General features: G+C 41.9%; 1 protein-coding gene across 11 annotated transcripts in view; it reads right to left on the reverse strand.

Annotated features, from left to right (window-relative positions):
- RARB (retinoic acid receptor beta) overlaps nucleotides 1-19,281 on the reverse strand; it is a 750,738-nt gene that overhangs the window by 148,915 nt on the left and 582,542 nt on the right. For 9 of the 11 annotated variants that reach the window (XM_083188725.1, XM_083188722.1, XM_083188726.1 and 6 more), the window contains one exon: nucleotides 427-575. The exons of the other annotated variants lie outside the window; for them this stretch is intronic. In XM_083188725.1, the coding sequence (XP_083044851.1) occupies nucleotides 427-575 (149 nt within the window). The remainder of the gene's footprint in view (nucleotides 1-426; nucleotides 576-19,281) is intronic. 11 annotated transcript variants of the gene reach the window in all.

Here is a 19,281-nt window from a genome sequence, read left to right on the forward strand (position 1 = left end):
GAAAAAAAAAAAAAGACTAAAAAAAGAATGACAAAAACCACTACACCATAGCAAAATATTGGATTCAAAATAATATTGCTATCCAAAAGACATCAAGTAAACTAAGGGGGTAGTATCAGCTATATACTGTATATTATGAATGAAAAATTATACTGGGCCACTCCTGTTACTTATACAAATATATAAAGGGGCACTATTAGTTATTTGAAAACTTACAGGGAGACTATTTTATCTTTTTATTTCCATGGTACTGTATAGGGACCAATGTCACTTGTATGTATTTGTAGCTGTAATAACCACATGTACTTAAATGCCCTTTGAAGGCACATAGGAAAAAAATGTATTAAAAGATGCAGTTCAATTCATAGCCTGCTCCTTGGTGTTTCTTTGCAAGCCTCTGTAAGAACAGGTGACATGTACACTTACCTTGCACCCCTCGCATGCACTGACTCCATAGTGATATCCAGATGACTTGTCCTGACACACAAAACAGGGTTTGTAAACTCGAGGAGGAGGGGGAGGGGATGGAGGACTCGGCACCAGCTCCTCGGAACTGGTACTTTGTGTTTCGATGGCTACAAAAACAAAGAAGAGAACAATATCCCTTAGTGAAATGTGTATAAAACAATTAAGTTCTGTAGCAGTGATAATATTTTCATGGATAATGCCAAACAATGGCTTCTACTGCGCTTTTGTCCTCGGTTTTGATATGTTACTTTATTATATTCCTTAAGACTTTATTTCTGTGGCATGCATGTATTATGAGAACTACAGGAGAAATCAATGTTTTCTATGAACGTGATACATTTGAATCATGATGTTCTAAGAGATGTCGCACCCATGTTCTCAGTTGATACTCCCGGAATAAATGCCTACAGATGGTTACAAGTACACAGTCTGCGCTGAACACAGCTGATGGGACAGATGCTGCGCTTTGTCCAGCCAGCTGCTTGGCCAATGGTTCAATGGAGCTGGAGTTCAAGTTTAAGGAATGTGGAATTGATTTAATAATTCTTGTCTGGACAGCTCTGAATGTCAGACTTGCAGCCTGATCAGGGACGTACCAGTGAGAAGAATGTGTCGCCATGATGTGCAGCCTGGAAGGAAAGCTGCCTCCCTGCTGTATTTACTGCTTATTTACTCCGTGCACTTTGCTTTATGCTGCTTGTTATCAGTATCACCTCCAGAGCAAGGAGAGCGGGTGACACATCAATGTTATACAAAAGTGTGTTAGTGGAAATCCACATAATCCTGAGCCTACTAGGCCCTACACACAGAGCGATATTCATCCACTTTCTGAGCGATTTTACATGACTATCGCTGTGTGTGTAGCCCACACAGCGACAGGGATGCGCGGCCCTGTGGAGCAGGAGCATCATTGTAGAATACAGCAGCCAAAGCCTGCCCGGCTGGCGCTTCTTCCTCAATGACATCCCCGGCCCCCGGGGAGCTGCTGCATGGGGGCACCGCTAGCCCGTCCTGCCGCTCAGGTCAGCACCTGCCCAACCAATCTCTAATGAGAGCGGCTGGCAGCACAGCTCTGACAGCCACATCCCGCCCATCCGCCTGTCAGCAACGGGGCAGGGGCGCACCATAATGTTTCAAAAGGGGGCAAGGCACTGGAATAAAGGGAAATAATGGGTTTGCAGTGCCCCGCAAAATCAACCTAACGGGAACCCTACACTGCTGGGGGTCAGGCACCGCTGCCAGCGATGCCACTGATCTGCCCACGACCAGATTCTGCTTCCTCCGGGGATTTGTCGAGCCCTGAGTTAGGAGCTGACTATCCGGTGATAAGGTACCATGTTGAACCATGTGTAACTCTCTCTGAGAGTTATGGTACCATCACAATTAGGGGCAGAGTTACTATTTGCCAGATTTTTAAATCAGCCAATGATTGGTAGCTTTGGCTGATGCATTTCAAATAACATTAACAAAGAATTGCTAAATCAGGCTCTTTTTTTAGCATTAATTACAATTGCGGTTTTAAATCCATTAATCACAGCTGATCATTGCTGAATTTGAAAATAATTCTACTCCTCAGTGTAACTTCGACCAACCACCACAATTCACTACAAACTCAGGAGAGGAAAAATAATAAATGTAGTCAACAAAGGAACCAATACAGCATGGCTCATATTTACCTAATGAATATACATGGTTTGTTTACATGGCTTTGGTTGGTAGGCCACATAATACAGAGGCCATGATACTCAAATTACAGCACAATTCCTCCGGATAGCATAGACATCAATAAATATAGTATGGTTGGACACTGATGGGTGTCTGATAATACCCTGGTTGTTGAGCCACAGATTTGCTTGTAACCCCTTATCAGGAATACCTACCAGATCCAGTTTTTATCACATATAAATAAATCCGGCGGTATGGAGCAAACATATTTTATTGAAACAATGTATAGGTAATCTGTAATCTCAATGTCTATTATGTACAACATAGAACTCACACTTGAATGTCATAAACCTACTATGCTTCTCTTTGTTATTCTGCTGTTTTTTTTTTTTTTTTAAATCATAATTAGCATATGTTTGTGCTATAGTTGTATTGCAATCACAGATAGTAGGGGGTACATTTACTAAAATGTTTGGATCCCTTTAAAATTGACCAGAATAGAACCAACGTCCCAACAAAATTGACTACAGTGTTTAGTTTCCAAGTAGCTTATTTACTTCATGGTAAGCATATTAAAGTTTCTATAAAGGAAATAGGTGATGTTGCCCATAGCAACCAATCAGATTAAGTCTATCATTTCTCTATTGCATCCTAGAAACTGATAGACAGAATCTGGTTGCTATGGGCAACATCACCTCCTTTCAGTTATAGAAGCTTTAGTAAAAATCTTGGTGGTAGTGGAACATTTTCAAACAAGGTCATTGGAGACTTGCTGCATCAAAATACTGAGTAGAGATGTGCACGTTCTGATTTACTCTGATTTACTCTGATTTCAAAGCAGGATCTTATTGGCTATCCCAAATCACATGACAGTTGATAGTTGATAGCCAATAAGATCCTGCTTTGAAATCAGAGTAAATCAGTGCCTGCACATCTCTAATACTGAGGGGATTTGTGAGGGTGATGCTGAGGGGATTTAAGTTTTGACTTTAGTAAATACCTGATTGTCAAAATGCACCATCAAATTACGTCAAAATTACTTCAGCTTTCACTTTAGCTGTACACTTTATGTTAACGAAAAATTTATAATCCAAAATCTAGATGATTTTCTGCTGGGAACTGCCAAATTTGGTGGAGCTAGGGACAACATTCTGGCATGTCATCGATGTACAAGTACTAATATGACATCAATGGATATTATCAATGGGGCCTTCACTGCGCCAACATGTGAGATAGAATGCATCGTATGTAGAATAGCCGAGAACACCATAATGAGGAAACAATACAGTAAAGCAGATGATGATATAGAAACAATACATTAACCCACAGAAGTAGGCACACAAATACAAATGTTTTAAAAATAATAAAAAAAAACCTACATTATTTTCAATCTTTTAATATCAGACACTGGTTTAAAATAAATAAATCAATACAAAACATTTAAAAAAAAATCCTGTATTAAATGACAATTAACATCCTCAACTTACATTAATAGTAACTGTATTCCCTTGCATATAAACTATGACACCACTAAGGGTAACACATGGAGGAATTTTTATATGGTGCTGCAGTATATAAAAATAAACTATTTTGGTATCAAATTAGAATATTTATCAGCCATGTGCACTATTTTCAGCATATTGCTTCTCACATCTATACAAAAAGAATAGTTTTCTAATGCTACCCAGGAGAAGACTGCAACATGACATTCAATATCAACAGCTCAATTCTTTGCAGCTCAGACATTTCAGTTTGGATACACTTTCTTTAACACTACAAGAGCTTACCCTTTCATGACCAAACCAAATTTCCAATTTCGTAATGCTTGAATTATTATTAATCAATGAAACTGAACTTTAGGGCAGTGGTTCAAACTTGTTTCAATTCAATCACAGCACCCTACAGCATCAGGATTTCTTTTTACAAGGCACCTAAGCTAAACATTTTTTATTAAGAAATTCAGAAAAGTATATTAAATTAAGTAATTTGTGGATACATGTCAATTTTAAGTTCAGTTAATGGTGAAGGTCTGGTTTCCAATCTGTCTACATCTATATAATAAGTGATAAAGTGTTTATGTGTCTCTGTCTGTCTGGTTGTCCTTTATACACGGACAGAATTTTGTACTTAGCTCCACCAAACTTGGCATGGTGGTGTAATTTCACCAGGATTAGGTTTTTGGACTTTGTCTTGAACACGTAAGTCTACATGGTGGCCACCAACCTGGCTGTGGAGTTCATGGATGTTGTCCAGTGCCGAAAACTGCACTGCTCTGGAGGCACAGGCTGGTATGTACCAGTGTGGAACAGGCCAAGCTCATATGGAAAAGCAGTATCAAAGTATCAATTGCCAAACTACACCTGCACTGACAGTTACGGACTATGGTTTCCAATGTTGCTCTGCAATGATTTCTGTTCTGCAGTGATTTCTAAAACTACAATCCTTTTGGAAGCTATACTAATTTCTGTTCTGTAAGTCAGTCTGCTCCTGATACCCCATTCCACACAGTCAGGTTATATGCATCCACTGTAATTTAGTCAAATCAAATAATTTAAAAATTACATCCTTTGGAGCAACAGGGCCACTGCATACATCAACATACTGTACATGTGCCATTGAATAGGATCTCTACTGCCACTTCCCAAAGAGAATCATCATTTTCTTCAAATTTAGTTCATTGAAGATGGGAACCAGGAAGCAAAAATGTGAAGTGAAAATATTCCTTGCATTGATTTCCACATAGTTTCAAGTAATGTTGTGTTTTACCAATAATTAAATCTTTTGCTTTAAGTGTGGGTTTTTAGAAGTTGAGATGTTAAGTTCGCCATTGATGTGATGCAGGATAAAATCTGTTAATCTCTCTCATACCAACAGATGTGCCATTTTAATTCAATATATTAAATTTCCAATCAGGATATCTTTTGCAATGCTCATCTATAAGGGCCAAGGACAATCTTTGGGGTCGATTCTATTAACCCCGAAGGGTGTGAGTTGCCGATCGGGTGCTGTTTTTAACCCTAACTCGCACCCTCCGCAGGGTCGAATTGGCTGAAATTTGCTCGCACCCCTATGGAGCTGCGAGCACTTTTCAGCAACTTTGGCCCACCCGGTGTCGTGATGATTCGCACTCGGCAAATCATCCACGCACATCGGGGTTAAAATGGATCGACCCCTTTGAAGGTAGCAGGTATTCACGTGCAAACTCATTTCTTATTCCATGGGCAGTTGTATGTGTCATGTTCAAAAATGGGGCTTCTAACAGTCTTTTCTTTCTAGGTCCAAAAAGAAAAAAAAATGGCTAGATAGGTCCTTTACACAGCTAAAGCCATGCTAGAAGACAGTCTGGTCCTTTTCAATATCAATGGAAAAGTGTGTTTTTCTTAAAATCAAGAAATAAAGGCTTTGTTTTAATAAGAGTAAAATTCTATCAGCTATGAAGATATACTGTAGTTGTACTTTAGAAAAAAGTGGCACAGGCATTATTAGTATTTAAAGCCACTAATAAAAGGCTAGTCAAATGCAAATTCATTTGGAATTAGCAGTAGCATACAGACTGCTAGTAAAATCGCTAATGAGTATTGTCAGGGTTCTGCTGAGAGGGGTAGGTACTAATTACTCTGGGTCGGGGCTTGTTGGAGGAGCCCGCGTATTTCACTGCCACTCCTCCTGCAAATAGGCCATACTTAAAAAAGCCACAAAAAAAAACAATATTTTAGAAAAACAAGTTAAATAAAGCAAAGAAAATATCTAAGGAACAAATAAATGACAAGACATTTGTACCATTATCAAATCTACTTAATTGGGTACGCTATTGCCGGCTATAGGTATTACTGCCTGACGTGCTTGTTCAGAGGCTCTATCTTCAGCAAAAAACACACAAACCCTGTTTGTCGTTCCAAAACACAACCAATTCCTTTTGCATGCTGCGTGCTGGAATTCAAATGGCCCAACCATTTGATTGCCCCACTATCAGCACATAGTTGTGCTTATGCATTTTTTACTATTATATGTGTCTCATGTACAGATGTAAATAAGGTGAATCCTATGTATTGCCAAACTGTAAAATATGCGTATAAGAACAGAAACACACAAAGGAAACATCATCTTAATCTCTCTCCATGTCATGGGATGCACAGGGGGAGAAGGAGTGGGAGGATTTTACAGAGAAAACGGAGATCATAAAGGCATTCCAAAGCCTCTCTGCTGAATTCATCACATGCCACATGACACTGAAGAAACTGTGTAAAATAATAAATCATTAATAACAACTTTAAGAAATAACTTAATAAAAATAGTAATTCCTAAGGTGCTTTGTCTACCGATAGCCCGAGAGAATTGATGTTTCTGAGAGGGGCCAACAATTCTTCTCAGATCAGGATATGACACGGGTGGACATTTTACAGGACCTTTAGAGTGTGTCTGCCCTAGGGAGGTATGGATATAAAAACCATTCTAATGAAAAATCTGCCTCTTCTCCACTCTGTAGTACATCTTAATAAACTTTAGGAATGATAAACTAAAGGTACATACACATGGTGAGATATTGGCTATCAATGACTTTGACTATATGATTTTCCTTGAAGTACATGGAGCCGATTTTGACTATATGCACTTGCAATTTTGACTGTGTGATTTGGCCTATGGCCAAGTATACTGTATGTGATATAGACAAATTTGCCTTGCCATGCACAGTCTATTTTTACTTGCGGGGAAGCCCGTTGGTATTGTAAGTAGTTAAAACAGCGATTTGGGCTAACGTTTCTTATGATATTGACTTACAAAATCATAAGACAAAATTGCACCGTGTGTATGCACCTTTACTAAAAAGAGGAGTAACTTTGCACCATGTTGACCTGCAAGTGGGGCAGATTTAATGTAGATTTGGGAGGGGGTATCCTAGCTAAAATTGAAATTGCAGTGTAAAAACAAAAATTTCAGCATTTGTTTGCTAAAAGCAAATGTATATAAAATAGAAAAAAAACTATTTGTACCCCTTCCCCCAACATGGTTTTTCTACTTTGTTGATATTTTGCTTTGTGCACAAATTTGCACCTAATGAGCTTCCCTCAATTTAAAATAAAAATACAGTTGAAAATCTGTCACATGGCAGCTACGATGTAAACATTGTTTCTGGTGTAAAACACAGAGAGATACTTTTGCAGATTATGGGGGTGATTCTGGTTGACTCGATAAACGGAGAAGCTCGCAGTTGACGGAGTCCAAGAGTGCCTGCCCTGACGCCCCGCCGAATCACCCACTGGTATCCCCCCGTAACAATGCAAGGGGATGTGTTGTGAAAACACATCTCCTCGCATGTGCCTGCAGCAGAAGAGATCATTATTCTGTGTCCACAGACCGAATGATTTCTCCAGGGCTCACAAATATAATATTCTGGCTGAAGACAGCCCCCCCCCCCCCCCCATCACGCCGCCATTTACATGGGAATGCCTATCGTTTGCATGGGATTGCACATGAAATGCTGGTGTTCCCATGTTGGGGGACCGCCCACGTCCACACCCCCCCCCCATGTGAGCGCCACGCCGACAGTGCAATTCGGCGAATGCGCTTGCACAGAAGTCCCGCACATGCGCATAAGACAATATGTGCATGCGCAGAACATCACCATCGGTCCCCCGTGCGAATGCAGAAATTAGAATAAGGGCCTATGTGAAACCACAGGGCTAAACATTTAGCTCCAAAAGCAGCCCACAGACATGGGCTGATATAGGAATCAGGCCTCCCTTAGGCACCCCCATCACATCCCTTTATTTGGGGACCAGTTCGGATGCCTCCAGACTACCAAATCATCGCAATCTCCCCACAGGTGATACTCCATAGAAGCCTTTAGGTTTCTCTTCATGACCCCCACAACACCCCCTTACCTGATGTCCGGACAGCCTTCTGCTGTGCTGCCCGGACCAGTGACCTCCTCCTCCCTAGCACCTTCCGGGTGCAAGGTGAAGGCGGAGGAGCCCGGCAGTCCCTGCAGCCATCTGAGCAGGGGGCCGCCGGGCATAGGAGGAGGGGAGAGCCGTGGGGACCCAATCACCCCCCGCCAGCTGCTTTGCAAAGGGCAGCTCTTATCCCAAGAGCTGCCCTTTGTGATACAAATTGCATATGTTAGAGCTAAGGTAGCCGGCGGAGGGAGGCGGTAAGGGGAGGTTGATGGTAACGCATCATGCCCAAGGGGAGAGAGAGATAAGGACTGAGGAATGGTAGGAGGATGTTATGCAGCTAATAAGTCCTGCTGCTGCCTGCCAGTGCTATCACCACATCAAATCCCCGGATCCTGGGAATACCGGGATTGATCATTTTTTAATTCTGGGCCTTAAAAAAGGCCTGGATTGTCCTCCCTAATCGACACTATCCTGACTGTACCGTCAGGATGTTATGTGAGGAATGAGTGTCATATGCAGGGATGCTGGTCGTGGACCCGTGGCACAGTGCCCTCCACATTATAAACACGTGCCTTACACATCACCAAGGATGAGGCAGACGAGTACAGGCTCTCACCATAATACATTATCGGATTCCTTGGATGGTGTGTGAAATTATTGCATTTATTTATTTACAGTTTCTTATATAGCGCAGCAGATTCCGTTGCGCTATAGTAGACAGTGATAAAACAACTGGGTAACAACAGACAGACTTGGCGGTTAGAGGGCCCTGCTGCAAGCTTACAATCTACTACATTCCCTTAACCCAGGGGTTCCCAATCTTTTTTGATTCACGGCACCCTAGAGAATCAGAATTTTTTTCACGGCACCCCTAGGTCCCAAAAAAATTAAGTAGATTGGGTTTATATGCGATTCTTAGCGGCAGTTATGTGGTAAAGGGCCGGATTTGCTTCTGTTTGTACACATTCTATGACTGGCAGCCACCAGCACTGGTTTTGCTCATAAATAATTAACCATTAATAATTTGAGTTGGTCCTAGACCACCAAGCCGCGGCACCCCTGCATGTGTCCCGAGGCACCCCAGGGAGCCACGGCACACAGTTTGGGAACCACTGCCGTAACCTATGCATGACCTTATACAGTGAGGTCAACATGAATAAGTTACAGGATGGCATGGGCCTTGCCATTTCCAGGGGCACTTAATGATTAGAAGAAGTGTATGAATTTAATAGAAGTTACAAATACAGTGGGGTGTGCTTCTAATATTCCAAAGTGTCAGTCTGTTATGGAAAAGTACAAGACATAACACAAAGCTCTGCCTGTGGAGTTATATATCATTCTGGCTGTTGCAGTGTGTGGTATATTTAGTTTTACATATCTTAATAGTCTTCTCAAAGTGAAAGCCTTGACATCTGCTCAGAAATTGGACTCTGGGAGATATAAAGACAGATCACAGAGGGAGCTGATTGATCACTTAAAGCAATATATGGTTTCCAACACCTCCCGTTGATCCTGTAACTCGCCCTCCCTTACTACCTGCAGGCATAAGCTGCATGCATTGCCAGCCCTCTGTGTAGTTGCTGAAAGCACATCATATGTGCTGAAATAAGAACATTCTCCAACGTACATGTCGACGCATTCCACTCCCTCAGCGGAACAAGAGGAGGCCAATCTCTCTTTCTCTGTGTTATGTGTGTCAACAAATTCCTCCCTAACTCCTGTGTTGTCTCCATATCACCAGTCTTAACACTGATCACATACTGAGGAAAAAATGTTAGCAATGTACATTTTGCACAGATAAAGAAGTAAAAAAAAAAAAAAAAAGAGTAAACTGGTGAGAGGGAGAGTAAATGACAGAAAAACAAAACAGGTTTCCTTATGGCATTCGTCTTGGTAGATTAATAAGCATGACTTACTTAACGCAAACATCAGATGAGAAATCCTGGAACAATAGCCCCCTTGACAGTTCCCAACATGTCTGGAATTTCTCTTCTGAGTTGAAATAAAGTAGAAGATGTCTATGCTATAAAAACCACGTATAGCTCTGCAAGGGTTAATAAGGTGCAGCACGCCTGGCGTACGCTTGCTAACGGTACTGCAGAACACACAGGGACACGGAGACAGTCCTGTTGGCTCCTGATTAGAAGCAGCAGGCTTTTCTTCCAAAATATATTTTATTTTTCAACAGCCATATAGGATAAAACGCGTACTGTATTTTCATATATGGTCTGGGCAGCTGAGCTTTAAACGTAAAGGAGTTGTAAAACAAAAGGCATTTCCTGCATAGCGTGGGGGGATTACGAGCAATGAGCTCAGAATCCCTGGTGGGAAAGGAACAATTTGAGCTAATTAGGGTGAATAGCAGAGTTGCCTTGGTCATTGCATTCTCTTAGCCCTCATTTTTGTTGGCACCAAAAGAAGCCGGTGTGGACTTTCTATTCTCTTAGTGTGTGCATACACTTCTGCAGTGCATGGCCTGCAGCTCACAGGCATTAGGCAGAAAGTCAAAGGAAACGCCAAAGTTCAACTAGAGTACAAGTAATTAGAAACAGATTCTCTGCTGCTTAAATGTGCAGAGCATTGTGTGAGTTATTTATATGACGCCAAATATATATTATACGCATAAAGTATATAAAAAAAAAAATGAGCTTATCTTCTGTCTGGAGCCGTTTAAGAAAAGTTATGTACTTAGGAAAATCTGTTATTCTTAGAATGTTCCTTGCTATTTCATAGTAGACAGGGTTCTAAAGCTCCAGAGTAAAATATGAGCAAACATTTGGACAACACAAGTCTGGAAATGCACACGGTTGTACAAAAGAGTGAAGTCATGTTTTGGTCTGTGAGCACAGTATGCGATTTGGAGTTGGTTACAGGGGAAAGGTGTTACAAGGAGGACTGCCAGCCTTGACTTAGCAGTAACCTAGCCATAACCCCCAGGGGAGGGTACATGACCCGGTCACACTGGATGCTGACTGGGAACTGTTGCTGGCTTTTGAATCCCTGCTATTCTCACCAAATCCATGCAACAGGTGCAGATCATAAGAATGTCACAAAAGAAACAAAATGTTATAGTAACTGAAGGCTTTGATTTTACGTTCTTGCAGCTATATTTGACAAACTCAAGGACGAGAGCTTCAGGATAACAATTGCAGACACAAATATAAAAATAGTTTTAATACACCTAGCTCAGAGAATAACTGATGCTTGCACCAGTGAATGCATAATCACAAACAAGTAAAACGCTGCTGCACAAACTGCTGTCATTACAGGAGAAAAATCTCAACTTTTAAGGGGTATGGGTAAAAACCGGGCTGGACAGTACCCTGGGACACTGGACCAGCTCTATTCATCAATACATGTAATTCTGGAGCTTGTAGTGTCTGGTTCAGGGGGGTGTATTGCTGGGGGTGTCCCATCCGGTGGGGCTGCTCTGACACCTGTCACCAGGGAGAGGAGACAGGGGAGAATACAGCCTCCCTGCATGGTCCGGGGATGTAATAAAAACCGGAATGGTCCAGACCACACGGGGAAGCTGTAATCTCCCCTTCACCATGTCTTTGTGAAAGCTATTGCAGCCCCCCCCCCCCAGACCGGATACTACAAGCTCCGGAATGCAGAGTTTGATGTCCGGTCCGGTGTTCTGTCCAGGTCCGCTTTTTACTTAGTCCCACTTTTAAGTATTTATGGGCCACATGCATAACATTTCAAAAAGTGATGAAATGGAGAGTGATGGCAGTTAGGAGCGATCAAATGGTTGTTTATCATTCTACACTTTATCATTCTTTGAAAATTGATACATTTGGCCCTATGTGGGCAAAAACAATTAATGTGTATTGTATGGGAAAACAAAATAATTTTAGTATTATATTGAGGGAGGTAATAGGTGATTAAATTAAGACAGCAATATAATATAAACAGTATATTAAAGGTGACATAAATTTATTAATTAAATTATGGTGGCCAAAATAAATGAACACTTGGACAATGTCCTCTGAGTAGCATAGGGCAGCGTTGGGTATACTGTACAGAAGACATGACTATTCAATGAGCGGTTTAAAGTATTGACATCTGCTACTGCATCTCCTTGTTCAGAGCTAGCAGGGAATTGCTGGGACTTGTAATCCCACCACAGCTGGAGACCTGCAGATTAAGTAATAACTACCTTCACTTTAAACACAAGTACTAGAGAAGCAGTATTATATAGTCACAGCTCAGCATCACTGCCAGCCAATATGTGGTCACTTGGAGGATAAGCAAAAACATCTTTACATAAATATTCAGGGAGATGACTGATGTGCGATGTATCACTATTTAATCTGGATGACAATTTCCACATTAGCACTTCTAAGGAACACTGCAAAAAGAACAAAAGGAATTTATCAAGCAGCACCTTCTAAGACTCCACTCTCAAGGGCTTCTTATCCTGAATAACCAATTCACGCTAAGAGAAAAAGGGAAACACTCCCATACTATGCAAGACATCTGTATTTTCTACCCAATATCGATCAGTATTCAAGTGTACAATTAAATGGATTTTACACATCATACAGAACTCAACAGAACTAGCTTAAGAGTTGGGAAAGGGGGGTTACCGCCAGATGATAAGTTATTCATATTGAATTTTCTTTGGACATCAAGGGCTGAATTTACGAATGCTTCTCCCTCACACTTTGCTTTCTATCTCTGATTGTTCCTGAAATCTTCCCTGTGCCACTGTTTGTTGCTACCGCTGCCCTACTTGGGTGGCTTCAGTTTTATTCCCACTGTCCAAAAATACATTAGTTGATTAACTGACAAGCTCTCGATGCTAAGTCGACAGTCAAAAAGTCGACATATGGTTGAGAATGGTCAAACGGTCGATGTGGAAAAATGGTCAACATGAATGTTTTTTGTTTTCTTTTGAACTTTTTCACACTTTACCATCTCCGTGGATGGCAAACTGTGAAGTTGCCTGAAGCATGTTGAACAAAATGAGCCATGCGAGGAGGCACGGTACACTAATTGAGGGTCCATGTGCTAAAATCTACAAATTCACACCAAACAAAAATAATAGAAAACACCTCATGTCAACTATTTCTGTGTCAACATTTTGTTTGTGAAAACCTTTTTGTCTATGTTGACTTTTTACATGTTGATCTTTTGGGGTCAACCTAATAATTGTTAAACCTATGATCCATACCCTAAATGACATCTTCCAAATGGTACTTGAATGTTTGTTCTCTGTATAGAGCTGTGTAATATAAATGGTGTTATATAAATAAATAATAATAATATAATGCACATGCTATAGATGTTGAAAGCGGATATGCACAGGTGAGGGGGACCGGCGGCGACGGCGGGGGAAGCAGCGGGGACCCCCGCCAAGCTCCGTTGCCATGCTGGCGGTAGCCGGCCGCTGGCGGGGAATGGCGGTAGAATCGCCATCCCCTGCAAAGATGAGCCCGGTTACATCTGTAACAAACGGTTAATAAATAAATAATAAATAAATAAACATGCAAGACAGAACCTGGTTGGCTTGTACTGTATTTCTCGCAATTTTATCTCTACTTTTGATTAACAACTCCTTTAGTCAACCATATATGGCAGCATTTTACAAAAGGGAACAAACATGTATAAAACTAGAAAAAAAATAAAGAAAATGTGATACACAGAACATTCAAACGTTCATACATTAAAATTAGGTGATCTAATTTATGTGACAACATTTGAATGGATTTTTGTGTTCAGTAAGGATGGAAAATGGAATAGAGCTGCTCATCGATGCTTACGACATTTTGTACACATGAAGAAGGTCCCTTCCCAGGGGCAGTATGGATGGTGTAATGGTTAGCATTACTGCCTCACAGCACTGAGGTCATGGGTTTGATTCCCACCATGGCTCTAAAGGCCCCCTTACACTTGTCCAACTTGTGTACCTGATTGACCTGAGATTTATCCTATGTTCAAGAGGATCAATCTCTTGGTTAGACCCAATGTGCATTGGATCCTACAGCATCAGACGCATCAGATTTTGACAGATAAATTGGCCCAATCCATCTGAATTGGGTCAAATCTGACAAAATCTCACAAGTGTAATACACACGCAGATTTATCTTCAGATCTGGCTGGTGGGAACAAAAACATGGTTATGGATGAGAGCAAATGACAGTTGACCATTTGCTTGGAAATGCTGGAAAACTGACAAACTGTCACTCATCCATAACCATGTTTTTGTTCCAACCAGCCAGATCTGAAGATAAATCTTACTAGTGTATGGGCACCTTAAGTGGCCCTTTACTGCAGAGTTTGTATGTTCTTCCCATACTTGCATGGGTTTACTCCGGGTACTCTGTTTTCCTCCACAATCCAAAAATATACTGATTATATATATCTGGCTCCTAACAAAATTAACCCTAGAGTGAATGTGTGTGCGTGTACATTTGGTAGGGAATATAGATTGTATGTCTGCTCCACTGGGGCAGGGACTGATGTGAATGTTAAAATATTCTCTGTAAAGCGCTGCGGAATATGTGTGCGCTATATAAGAAATGGTTAATAAATAAATGTCACGTTTCGTGAAGCACCAGCTGGAGTGTAACGGAGGCTGGGTGCTTTGATATAAGGTTGTGGCATCAACGACAGAAGGGAGTGAAGCAATGAGATCAAATAAAACCTTATTTAATGAAGATACTGCGATACAGGATATGAATGATGGCACAATAGTAAAACTGTAGTTTCTGATATGATAAAGTCAATAATATGCAATACTTTATTGGAAAGATTGAAGATGCTTGGTAATTGGGTAGTTGAAAGAAGTACTGGATGATTGGTTGAAGAATTGGATGATTGGATGAGGGTTGGATGATTGGATGGAGACTTGGATGATTGGATGAGGGTTGAGTGATTGAAAGAATAATTGGATGGTTGAATGAAGAATTGGATGGTTGGATGAAGATTGGATGATTGGATAAAGAATTGAAGGATTGAATGATTGAAAGAACAATTGGATGGTTGAATGAAGAATTGGTTGGTTGGATGAAGATTGGCTGATAAAGTACGAATGATCTTGCCGAGTAGGATCGTGGCTGCAGAAACCAGTAGTGACCACGGAGAGTAACCGTCAGGAGTGAGGAGAAAGATAATACCCCTTTGGGGGGCTAACCTTGTCCAGTCCGTATAGGCGGCAGTAGGTTCCGTGATGTTAAAGTATAGCAGTGAGACGATCAGCAGGAGTTGAGAATGACTTCACCGGAGGCGCAGGAACTGTAGTGAACGCTACAGACAGCCAGGAGAGTTCAATGATGCGTGCGGATAGACATCATTGTACTGACTGCCGGTCTTGCCCGGCAAGTCAGTATTTGAAGGGGAAGCTGCGCCGTGATTGGCTTGCTGTTTGACAGCACTGAGTGGAGCTGCGCAGCATAGGCTGATGGATCCCAAAAGATGGGCGCCGCCAGAGGAGGCGACAGAAACCAGCCGGCGGTGATTGTGCACGGATGCTCTGCTGCCGGCATTTCCAGCCAGAGGCCTGAGCAGACACAGACCCATCATGGCAGCTCATGTCTCACGCCACCCAGACCCCGCATGGCATAGGAGTACACACCACCACTGTCACCTGGCGGTGACAGCGCGAGCGAATGCACACTACCAGCATGGGGAACAGCAGCGGAGGTGAGTGCCAGGGCAGTAGACACGCTGATATAGGTCTTAGGGCTAGGCACAGCACAGGGGAACCGGGTAGCAGCTATGGTGGTCGTGACAATAAATACTCAGCACAAGGCAAGGCCATCCCATACTGGGTCCTTCCTCGCATTTGCGGGCACATTGCTACAGTGTGTTAATGATATTCGCAGAGCTGTGAAAGTTGTGGCTTCGTTCCAACTATATATTCTAAGCTGAAGGTGTGTAATTCTTATGTAATATTTACATTGTTTTATTTTTAAATCCAACCACAATATTCCTAGTAAGATACTGGAGAATTTGCACTCTCATCCCAGTAATCTGCATTACTGTGAGATGCTGGGGTAATAACATTTTGTATTTAATAGTTTTACTTTGGTACATTAAACTGTTTTATATTTGTACTGAAAAATCAAATGCTAGCAATGTCAGACAATTGTAGCATTAAACTGAGTTCAGGATCTGGCTGCCAGGTAGACAATAATGCAGTTTACACTTATCTAATTCATTCACGCCAGCTGCACTGTATGATACTAATTGATCTATGCATTGCCTTGAAAATGATGTCCATTTATATGGGAAATTAGTGTGACTACTGCATGGTTTGATAACACTATGATAATGTGTTATATTTCACAACAAATTACTGCACACCTGTGGCAAATAATCCAAATTTCTTCAGTCATAAAGAAATCTACTATATCCTAAAATCATCTGATCCTGTAATAAGATACTATAATGAATAAGAGTAAATGTATAAATGTTTTTTGGTTTAAAATAACTAATCCCAGATCAAGTACAATACAGATACTGAATATACGCCCTGATTCTAAGCGTGTTTGTATGGGGACTGATGTTTAAACTCTTTGCATGTATATATTGTCATATGCACATGTGCAGGGCTTCTGTGTGGGCGCCTTGCATAGTCGGCGTGGTGTTCGCACGGGGGGGGGGAGGGGGTGGGCGGGATGAAGGCATGGCAAGAGGCGTACCATTCGTTTCCTGGGCGTGTCACTCCTGATGGACCAGGCAGTGTGTATGGAGAAGATGCTAACCGATCCACCTGCAGATATATTTACCAGTGTGTACCCAGCTTAACATAGTAAATCTGAAGCACCTGATCCTGTAATTTGATAGGAGTTGTAGTGGGTGGTGGCTGCTCTGCAGAAACAGAGGAAGCACACTTTAATCCAGCTCTGCAGCTAGAACATTAGCATTTATTACAATACAATTTCAACAGCCGTTGGGTGGGTGGCTGTCGGGCCACAAAGCCCGCGGGCCGGAGGTTCCCCACCGCTGCCCTAAGGTAAGCCCCATGGGCCATCAAAATGCATCTTCTGGGGCTTACCATGTGGGATAACCCATAGATTTCAGGCACTTAAACCGAAATCTATGGGTAATGCACATGAGCCATGGGTTTACCACAGGGGGAGACTGCCCAATCGTTGAATCTTGGAGCTTTAGCTGTGCAGTAAATGCCATAGCACACATAATCTGCCATGCTGACTGAAAGAAGCATGTGTTTGGAGCTGCCATTTTCAGCAAAAGATATACATTATTCCATGTACTTCATACTGTAAGGCAATACAAAAAAATAAACATCAAGATCGGTAATAATTACCCTACAATTTCAGATGAACCACTTTTATTCTCCAGTTAATGCTACTGGGAAATACAGGGAAAATTAGGGGTGTCCGTGGTCCTGGACCAGTTCAAATTATTTATCGTCAATGCAGTAGGCAAAACCAGTGTGGGGGGGGGGGGGGATTTCTCAATAAATTCTTATACTATAGAGCGCCGCAATTAAAAAAAGTTTGGGAACCACAGCATTAGAGGATACTGTAAAATGTATCGTTCTGAACGGGATTTCTGAGCAATATCTTTTACAATATCCTCTGCTGTGTACACTCAGTATCATTAACAATGCGAGCTACTGCTGCCAGTATAGCTCATAGAGCATTCACTATTGGTTGACAGTCAAAACGTTGACACATGAAAATGTTGACAAAAGGTCGACAAGCAAAATGCAGACATGAAACAAGGTCCATGTGAGTTTATCATGATTTAAAAAAAAAATAAAACTTGTTCATACTTTATATCATCCCAGTGGGCATAGAGGGAGACTATAATAGTGTGCCATTGGGCATAGAGGGAGACTATAATAGTGTGCCAGTGGGCATAGAGGGAGACTATAATAGTGTGCCATTGGGCATAGAGGGAGACTATAATAGACACAATCCATATGAGGGGATACGGAACACATACAGTGTTGACATAGACACAAAAGACGTGAAAAAATAATGTTGACATTTTGCTTGTGTCGACCGTTTGACCATATCGCATGTCGACCTTTTTCACTATTGACTGTCAACCAATAGTGGTCGACCTTTTGCCTGCCAACCTAGACACTGTTAACCTTATGACCCGTACCCCTCCAGCACACAGCAGAATCATATATTATTGTAGCCTTGGAGAGTGATAAAGTGGAGAGCTAGAGATAAAGTACCACTCAGCTCCTAACTGTCATGTTCCAGGCTGCATTTAAAAAATGACAGAAGTTAGTTGGCTGGTACTTTATATCTATCCGCATTGTCTCTCACCAAGGCTTGGCTAAAAAACCCTTCACTGTAGAACTGCGTTCTTTTAAAAAGAACACCTCAGACATAAAACTACATACAGTAATAGTTTATATGTTAGTATATGAACGCAATAAGTATGTCATATGTGATAAAACTGCATTGCCAACAGATGCATTAGTATTTCTGTCCTAGTATCCCATGATCTCCTGAATCTATCCTGCCTCCTTTGTAGACACCCATCTGTGGAATGGTTTCCATTCAAAAAACTGTCAGGACTTCACAACAAAAGTGGTGTTGTGAAGTGGTGTGAGGATAACAAAATAATCACAATCAACTCAGATGTGATCTCTGGTTCTGTAGTCCAGCTCTCAGTCAGTCGGCAGATGATTGTTGGGCAGAGGTAGTGAAGGAAGGGCACATTTATCTGTGCCCTGGGACTGGCAAAATACTAAGGCCCTTATTCTAGTTGAATCGGACGGATGTCTATTTCGGACAGGAACCGAGTGTTATTAGCCCCGGCTATCTTATGGATCGCGCACACTGTCCGAATGCGGTAAAATACCGCGTGAACGGACTGCGAGTGGATGTTTCATGTGAATACCTCCTCCATCTGTGGGAACCTCCCCCATCCTCCGATGGTTGCCGACCATTGAATGATGGACTGAGTGGTCAAACAGCACCGAGTGCTCCATACCATACAGACATTTTTCCGTATAAAAGCACACGTGCGTCACGGCCGCATTACCATACGCCCATGAAACGCAAGGTGTACGCAAATGGTAATGAGCCCAAACAGCCCTTCACGCCCCTCTCCACCCCCTGCTCGGATGTTCCGTACGATCATTTTCTGCACGGACCTCACGCCGTGTTCGTACGTGTGAGGTGTTCGCACATGCGCAGATACACCTCTGCACATGCGCAAACACCAACCATTGGCCGGCCGTCCGCACTCGGAGCCATCCGACTCAATCAGAATAAGGGCCCAAGTGCACTAATAACTATATATTAAATTT

This window comes from Crinia signifera, chromosome 5, assembly GCF_055691185.1.
Source record: "Crinia signifera chromosome 5, ASM5569118v1, whole genome shotgun sequence".
Taxonomy (NCBI): domain Eukaryota; kingdom Metazoa; phylum Chordata; class Amphibia; order Anura; family Myobatrachidae; genus Crinia; species Crinia signifera.